This window comes from Aegilops tauschii, chromosome 5 (genome assembly GCF_002575655.3).
Source record: "Aegilops tauschii subsp. strangulata cultivar AL8/78 chromosome 5, Aet v6.0, whole genome shotgun sequence".
Taxonomy (NCBI): Eukaryota; Viridiplantae; Streptophyta; class Magnoliopsida; order Poales; family Poaceae; genus Aegilops; species Aegilops tauschii.
The window spans coordinates 465,454,070-465,462,871 of NC_053039.3; the positions used below are offsets into that span (position 1 = coordinate 465,454,070).

Sequence of the window (8,802 nt, forward strand, 5' to 3'; positions counted from 1 at the left end):
CAGGACCTCTGCTTATCGTGTCCAATTCATCGAGGCCACGTCCACTAGTTTCGAGGCTACTGTTTAGAAAAAATTGGGTCCTCATAAGTGTAGGTTCTTCGCGTGGATCATCATTCAGAGTCGAGTTTGGATGGCGGATGAACTCACCAAGTATGGATGACCTAATTGTGGGCTTTGCCCATGTGCAAGAGAACTCCAGGGATGGCAGCGATATTGCTCTTTCAATGTCGTTTCTCCATCTGAATATGGACTATGGTGTGGAATTGGCTCAATCTCCCTGGCTCCACACAAAATCTTGGCATGGCTTCAACGATGTCAAAACTTGGTGGATTGACATGGTACACAATTGGCATGGGCGACGAAAGCTGTTAGTTTCCCTCACCAGGCTTGTTACTTGGGAGCTTTGGACCGACCGCAATTCAAGAGTCTTCCACAACATTTCCACACCTCCTCACATCATCATATCCAAATTCTGTAACGAGGCGCGAAATTGGGCATTGGCCGGAGCAAAACACTTGCGTAATTTTATGCCATGATTGAAAGCTTTTATTTTGGCCTTCGGACTTGTAAACCTTGTTAAACTTCTCCGCATTTAATGAGTTTAAGCAAGAAAATATGAGTTATATGTCAAAAACCAACCGTTGTGATATGTAACACATATTTCGTTGATCAAACTGAATATATACAGAGTACGTTCATGGTTTATGAACAGTAAAGCAGTGAGTATTTTACATAAGGTATTATAAATGGTATTAGTACTCCCTCCGTTCCATAATTCTTGTCATGGTTTTAGTTCCACGACAAGAATTTTGCACGGCATTATGTTGCATTTTTATACGGATTGTGTATATAACCGAATGCAATCAACTGGGTAAAAAATGTATTGCATTTTCTAGGTAAGGTGATTGAGGATGGATGAAGTGACCTGCACTAGCCAAACCAAATCCTAATACAGACATGTTCAAGCAAGGTGATTATTTTCAAGCAATTAAACAACAAACTGGCGATCAAGGGGATTTATTCAGACGTCTTCTATATGCATGTACGATAGCTAGCTAGCTGCATACACTTCCCATATGCCTCTTTCTCACTTCATGCATATCACTCGCTCATGATCTATGTACTCACTCACAAACTGATTCAGAAATTAACTTAGGTTTTCCCTAAGTTACTTACAATATGAAAGTATCATGCATATAGGAATATATGTCTCAGTAGAGACCTTGAACTTTCTGGGGGATAGGTGCCGCGATGGCCTCGTCCAGCTTCTTGCTGCTCTCATTGGAGCCTAGCCCGAAATGAATGTTTGGGAAATGCGCCCACTGAAATAGGAATAGGCAGAGTTATATAAATTAACAGTAGTATTTCATATCAATTGTTTCTGGAGAGATTCAGCATAGATATGGATTTTAATTATAAACAATAGGAGCCGGACCCCTCTGAAAGTATTTGATTTTTTTTAAAGAAAGATAATCTGAATTATGCCAGAATTTTCTGTGTGTGTTCAAACATGCCCTAGAAATGGCGCAGTTATATGCTGTAGTATATGATATGGCAAAAGCAAATGGTAGAGCACTATGTAATCTAGCCATTAATATGTTGTTTCTTTATTAATCAGTTGTAACTTGTAACTCTTACACCAGAAGGATCCTAATGCCACTAACACTTTGGGTAATTTTTTTTGTGGTCAATCTTATAACCCCTAAAAGCTTTTTTTTATACTTTCCATAGCTGGTTTATTCTCGCTGTTACTCTATGTGTAGATCAAATTTGGATTTGAAATTCTGTAGGATTATAGACACATACCACAATTTTTAAAATCACAACGTTTTAGGGATGCTCCCGTGCAATGGTAGCATGGTACCGCCCCAAAACTAGAACATTTCTCTACACAAGACATACATTGAAACTCGTGCTATAGGATCAATATGCATAATGATAACCTGTGAGGTATTGTGACATGCACATGTGAAACAGTGGGTAGTACAATAATAGCCTATGTGTTACAAAAAATGTACTAACATTCTTTGCTGCGGTGCTGAAGGCTTCTCTGTGGCTTATGTCAGGATTGTTTGTTTTTATCCTTCGTATCTCCTCCCTGCAATTGATGTGTCAAAATCGTATTATTAGTACAACACAGCGCAGCTTAATTGTTGTCAGTGCAAGCTTGGAATTGATTGATTAAAGCTTACTTAATAAATCGGTTATACGCTGAAGGAACCCGCTGCCTCTTCTCAGGAGCTGCTGTATGTAAAGGTTCACCAATATAAACATAATCAGGAGCTAACACTTGACATGCATGTATATTACCCTCAAATCCATCACTGAATATTATGCAAATACCAAGTTATTTATTTTCATGAATAGTTACGTTCTGCTGTACAATGTTATTTATTGGTTCTGAATGACAAAGCTATGAACTCCTATAAGAGGTATATATAGAGTTATTTTCCACAGAGGTATGCGATCGACACACATCTTGAATGGCAATGCCAAGTTTCTTAAATCCATTAAGTAATGCTGTATGGGATATTTAAATTTCATTTCTCCATTCCTTTACCATAGAGCCGTGTTCCTGTTTTGTTTCTAAATTAAACATCAAGCAGGCCAGATGTTTAAATACAATATTGTAGTTTTCACAACAACAAAAATACAATATACTACACAGTTTTCACGTGAGATGTTCCTTTTTTTTTCCATAGAGTAGTAGTTAACCAACACCAACCTACCTTGCATTAAGTTTTTTATTTTCTTTGTAGCTGAATTAGTATCATTATAGAACAGAAAGGCGCGCATATGTCATCGTAAACGTGTAATATCTTCAACTTCCTAAAATTGGAGAAGGAACCCTATCTTAGTTTTGGAGTCGGTTGTTGCCACATTGCAGGACAATGTGGGTGTTGGAACTTGCCCTCAGGATCGATCACATCAAATCATGACGGACACGCGCACGAAAATCTTTTGCCAAAGGAACCTGTTCTTTATTATCTTTTCAATTTTCCACGACAGTGTTGCAACTTGATAGAACAAAGCATAGCCGGTTGGTGCTTATATATATACACACACAGCCAGCACCACCTTAAGCTAAGTCCTAATAAGACCCAAACTACTAAACTAAACCTACTCGGACACAACCAAGATACAATTCCTAACCGGACTCTCTAATCACCGGTTACCTTGAATACTATTGCACTGCCTAGGACACGTACGGAACTAGTCCTACACAATACGCTAGCTAATCCCAACACGGACACAGTCTAACACAATACGTTAGTCCTACACGGACTATACCTCGTACAGGACCAAGGCATGTACTACATACGTGTTGCCCAATACTAGCATAGTCCAAACTAAAACCAACCAATTAACCTGCTAGACAAGATTATTGCTAACAGTGGGTTAGTTTATCGTAGGTACGTAGCATGAACAATTTAAGCCAATATATCACCAGCTCTGTCTCTCACATTTGGTCTAACTAGGGGCGACAATCTTCACTTTTCGATGCTCTTCTTGAGATCAACTGCCGACACATGACCAATGAAACCATTATATCCATGTGGCAAAACACTCTAAAACCAGTCAAAGAATATATATTTTTCACCGGTTTCACAAGTTAGCTTGAGAGTCCATCATGGTGTAATCAGACGATAGTAATTCATCTATTTATGTTGGTCAAGAGGGAAAAACAAAGTTTTGGTTCACAAACTAAAACGTACAAATAGAACATATATATGCTCTTACGTCTCATGTGGAGCATATGCTCTTGGTCACTTTTTGTTGAGAACATCATTGGCATCCGGTATTTAGAAGATGTGCCATAGTCCGGGTAATTTCCACGAAAGCTGATATTGTGGGCCTTGAAATTCTCCTGTCACCAAGTCAAGTAATTAAGTTAATTCATTAAGTTGAAGCATCGTTATGGAGACGAAACCCAGAAGAACATTAGGCTGAAGCATCATTTCTTTTGTTGTAAAAATGGATTCATATTATATTTAACTTTCAGTATAGCACACCATATATAATACAGACTAACATATGTTAACAGTACAACTGTGCAAGACTCTTGCTCAAAATCAGTAAAACTAGAACGACGAACCATGGTGCATGCACGACACTAAAGATGTGCTATTTTTCCATGTGAGCTTTAATACTCTTTCCTGTGAGCAAACAGTGTGCATGCTGTAGTTTGTCTTTACTGTATAAAGTGTTGAAGCATGACATGACCCATGCATGCACGCTGGCTTTTCTCTCCTACAAAGCTAGAGTAAGGGTAAGCCATGCTACGAGTTTCGTTTGGCATCTACTACAGGCCTCTCCCTTCCAGTAGGAGTACTTACCATTCTTTCTACCCCCTATGATAACACAGATACAAGTAATGCAGTAGTAATTAATTATACGGTAACATGTGAAATGAGGAATTTCTGTAAAAATTGTAGACACTAGGCATGATAATTTTATCTGCAAGACTAGCATATCTATATCATTTTTGTATAAGAGTGATCTAATTAACGACACCAACCATTACAACTGCTTTGAAAAGTACGCGTAAATTTCATGAAATATTAGTACTACCCCCGTCTCGGTGAATAAGTCATTCGCGTAGTTCTAGGTCGACGATTTAACTATCTAAATATGTATTATATGTGACAAAAAATATATATTTAGAAACTACATTCATGTAGAAACCTAGTGATATACTTTTCATGACATATAACACATATTTAATTGCTCAAATCGATGATCTAGAATTACGTGAATGACTTATTCACCTAAACGGAGGTAGTACTATTTTTTTGAAACAAATATTAGTACTATTCATGTCAACCTGGGAATGATCTTGCACAGGTGGCGACTGGATTAATCCCCTCAAGTTTACCGACAGCAGGCTAGTGCAGTGCCCGCAACGGACGGTGACGATGTTCAGCATGCTATTACTTGGAACACTGACCTGCAGATTGATCACATATATATAAGGGGACACAATTATTGGGTTTTATGAATTAACTAATGCTGTAGATAACATTGTCAGCTGAAGAAAATTACTAGTTCAACTTCAAACCAAACAGCAAAACAAGACAAACAAAAAGGAAGAAATAAGAACAAAATGAGCAGCTCTCTCTGTGGATGAAGTAACAAATGCTAAATTCCAAAGAAACATTTTCAAAAGGCTGGAGCAGATCTACACACTCATATATGTTGATATGCACACAGCCATAGCTTTTTGCTCTCTGAACATGACCAGGATTTCTCTCTCTCTCTCTATCTATCTCTCTCTCTCTCTCTCTCTCTCTCTCTCTCTCTCTCTCTCTCTCTCTCTCTCTCTCTCTCTCTCTCTCTCTCTCCCTCTTTAATTAACTCCTGCCTGCTGTATAACAGTCGCTCTCCATGACTTTTATCAGGGCTCTGCAACCTGCAAGCAGCTGGACCAAATCAGAACTGGGGCATCCTTTTCCAATGCCTGCCAATTGGTTGCCACCTTGCCCTTTCCATTTTCTTTTCAGATTTCCTTGTTGAGTGCCCAGGCCTGCAACCAAACCACAACCTGAAGAAGGACCATGTCCTAGCTATACTCACTTTGTTTGATTCCTCACAGCCTTCTTTTCTGGGGGCACTCACTCCCATAAGAATGACTAGTATAACCAAGTGAGCCAAATGCATCTGCAAATGATTGTGTTTGCTCTTGCTCTTGCTCCCATGAAGGGAGTTGGCTCAAATCAGACTCCATATCTTGAGGTGCTTTTTTCAAGAAAAATGTGTGCACTTGCAAATCACACCCCATCTCATGCTCTCTCTCTCTCTCCTCTATTGTTGTAGAGAAACACAAATACTACACATACTGAGAGCGTTTCCTTAGAAAACTGGAACAAAAATCGAAAAGAAGGAATACCCCGGCATCTGCATCAAGCGATGCACACACCCATTCCTTAGAAAACTGATAATTAGTTAAATTGCCAGTTTGCCACACATGCATGCATGATCTTCTAGTACCATCATTTCTGCTCCATGCTCTCTTCAGTGCAAAAAGGATTAAAGATCACAGCAAGGAACACTGTACTGTTGGAAAGAGAGGAAGATGACAGCGACGGTTCATGCAGAAGGCACTTCACGCGCGCTAGCTAGCCTTAGCTCAGGCCCAAGCACACACTGTGCATGGTACATCGTAGTGGGGCATGCAGGTGTGTGAGTGTCTGTCAACAAGCTAGATTCATCTCTCCTTTTGAGCTAGCTCTCATGGGAGGAGAGAGAGAGAGAGAGAGAGAGAGACGATGATCGAAGACAACATCTTGTGGAATTATTTCAGGATGAACATCAAATGATCAGTTTAACATTCAGATTTGGTGGGTGGGAGATCTATCAGCTGACCGGATCTCCTTTTTAGCAGAGACCAAGACGGCATTACTTCAAGGTCGAAGTTCATACTGATAGTACTTGTACCAAGCATGAAGCATCTGCACATATGGACGAACCACACACTGAAGAGATATTGATAGCACTTGTCGCCTATGCAGAAGCTGAGTGGAATAGGTACAAACACACTAATGATCGATAGCAAGGACAAACTAAATCCCAAAATAAGGGAGGGGGGAATCTGAGGTCGTAAGCTCCTCTGTCAGTAGTAGTACTGGTTGCAGTAAATTTTGACAAGTTTCATGCATCACTGCAAGGTGCAAACAGAAAAAAAAAGGACATGGAGAGTGAGAGAGGAAGGTCTTCTAATATGTCCTTCGAATCAAACTAAGATTTATAACCATCAATTTTCCAATTTAGTCGCTTTCATTTATTTCTACTTCCACTTCGACATCTGATCAACTCTTGCACAAAACCAAGGAAGAAAGCACTTTGCAAACATGACAGAAGAAAAACCAAGGAAATCAACCGAGACAAAGCACAGCTGCACAGGAGCATGGAGAAGAGGAAAATAAATATGAGGACAGGAAGCATCCCTTGCTTGGAATTTCTTGGTGGCAACTGGCAACTCACTAGCTAGAACAGTATGCTACTGTTCCTCTATTCCAATAAATAAGTGAATACAAGGTGTCTGGATGTTGCGAAGGCATTAATTCTAGTGTAAACTAATACTCCCAGGGAAAAACGTGACTTGGTTCAGATGAATAAAAAATACCCAAACAACTGATTAAATTGAGATCAATAACTTCATCCCAGCAACATTACCCCAACATTGAATTGCTACTGAGATCATTAACTAATTAAATTTGCTAGCTTTTACAAATTATATTGACACAAATATTATAATTTCGCAGATCTTTGTTTGCTTTTTTTAAGGTGAGGGGGGAGACATGAGATGGTTGAGCAAATTTTAAATAACAAATACATCAGTTAATAATACGCCGAAACTACGTTGTTATTGCATGCTCCGTCTTGCAAATTCAAGTAGAAGAAAAGTATACGCACATGCTTTAAATAGTTAGTTAGAATCAAAACCATTAGATGACATTAGAAGCGATGGTGCTTCTTGGAAAAGAAAACAACTAATATGCACAGTTGCACACAGCAGCACAATAGGTCATGAAAGCTAGCAAGAAATCCACAAGTTTGAGACAATGAAAGCTAGCCATATGTTGACTAATCTTCCCATTATCCGTCGCAAAAAAAAAACTAATCTTCCCAGTAAATAGAAGAGACCATTAGGGATACCTATCGGAGAAATTAAAGAAACAACAATTGGATGATGCCCTAATCCAACGCAGATTCAGGATTGACTCAGAGATATCAAATCACACACACACACCCATATACAGGGTGGACTAACTCAACTCAAGAGAGTCACTCATGCGTATGTGCAGATGTCCATAGATTCGATGAGAAGATTGCAAGAAGAGAAGCGGTTCGATCTGTTCTGACGATTATGTGCTGGCCTTGGCTCTCTTTTCAAAATCCTAAGGAATTAACAAACAGAAAGTAGGGAAAGCAAGAAAACTCTTGGGCGGCGAGCAGAACAAAAGCAGCCCCCCCCCCCCCCCCCCCCCCCCCCCCGGGCGATGCAGCGAAAGAAAAGAGGAACAAATCATAAATCTCTCTTTGAAGCCTTTTCCAACAAATCTTTGAAAAGGGACAAAATCCAGCAAGAAACTCGGTAGATCGTACAGAGTTAGTTCCACGCATCTCTCCTGCTTGTAGATCTGCGCATGGGAGAGAAGGGAGGGGAAGGAGAGATTACCGCGAGAATTGTGTTGCAGAAGTTGCAGTGCACGTAGCAGACATGCTCCGGCGGCGCGATCTGTGCCGACATTATTTCCCTTGCCGACGTAGCAAGATACCTCCGCGAATAAAAGAAGGGGAGGGGGGAGAGGATGAGGAAGACGAAAGAAGGAAGATGGAGAGAAGAAGAAGGTGAAGTGAAGGACCACGTACTAGTGGCCACAGTGCCGTCTGATATTTATATCAGTACAACGTGTAAATGCAGAAATGTGTAGAGAGAGAGGAGCTTGCTAGTGGTGCAAGCAGGAGCGGGAGGTGTGCGTGTGGGTGACGCTTTTTGCTGTGTCGCCCTCCATCGCAAGGACAGTTGATGACGGTGGAAATGCAAATATCACTAGTATTTTTTTTGGCAAGAGAATATCACTAGTATTGAAGTTGGGAACTTCTTTTTTTAAGAATGGGAACCCCCTCTTCGTGCCCATGGAAGGATGGGCTACGTAAATTCCGTACTGTCTTCCATTTTGCAACACAAATCTTCACCGGTTAAATCCGACGACATGGTAAAGGTCAGTCTTACTATAAGAGTGAAAATCACTGATTTAACCTCACACACTGGTTGGAGCCGCCGACAACGATGTGGGT

At 40.2% G+C, this 8,802-nt stretch overlaps 1 protein-coding gene across 2 annotated transcripts; it reads right to left on the bottom strand.

Moving 5' to 3' along the window:
- Nucleotides 1–960: 960 nt before the first annotated feature.
- LOC109741002 (protein YABBY 2) lies at nt 961–8,409 on the bottom strand. 2 transcript variants are annotated; one of them, XM_020300079.4, is made up of 6 exons: nt 8,180–8,409; nt 4,826–4,948; nt 3,742–3,868; nt 2,193–2,241; nt 2,023–2,098; nt 961–1,322 (listed from the first exon to the last, which is right to left on the bottom strand). In XM_020300079.4, exons 1-6 carry the CDS (start codon nt 8,249–8,251, stop codon nt 1,212–1,214), a joined length of 558 nt encoding a protein of 185 aa, XP_020155668.1. In that variant the 5' UTR covers nt 8,252–8,409; the 3' UTR covers nt 961–1,211. The 2 variants fall into 2 exon arrangements, with proteins under 2 accessions (XP_020155668.1, XP_020155667.1); XM_020300078.4 differs by having other exon boundaries at nt 2,193–2,244.
- Between the last annotated feature and the right edge of the window lie 393 nt (nt 8,410–8,802).

What these genes read in the sequence shown, in the direction of transcription:
- LOC109741002 (XM_020300078.4), bottom strand. Translation starts at nt 8,251, where the DNA reads ATGTCGGCACAGATCGCGCCGCCGGAGCATGTCTGCTACGTGCACTGC. An exon ending in CTGTGCAAGATCATTCCCAG is followed by an intron (nt 3,869 to 4,825) that starts GTTGACATGAAT and finishes ACTTGGTGACAG; the next exon opens with GAGAATTTCAAGGCCCACAA. An exon ending in GCATATGCTCCACATGAGAC is followed by an intron (nt 2,245 to 3,741) that starts GTAAGAGCATAT and finishes CTTTACATACAG; the next exon opens with CAGCTCCTGAGAAGAGGCAG.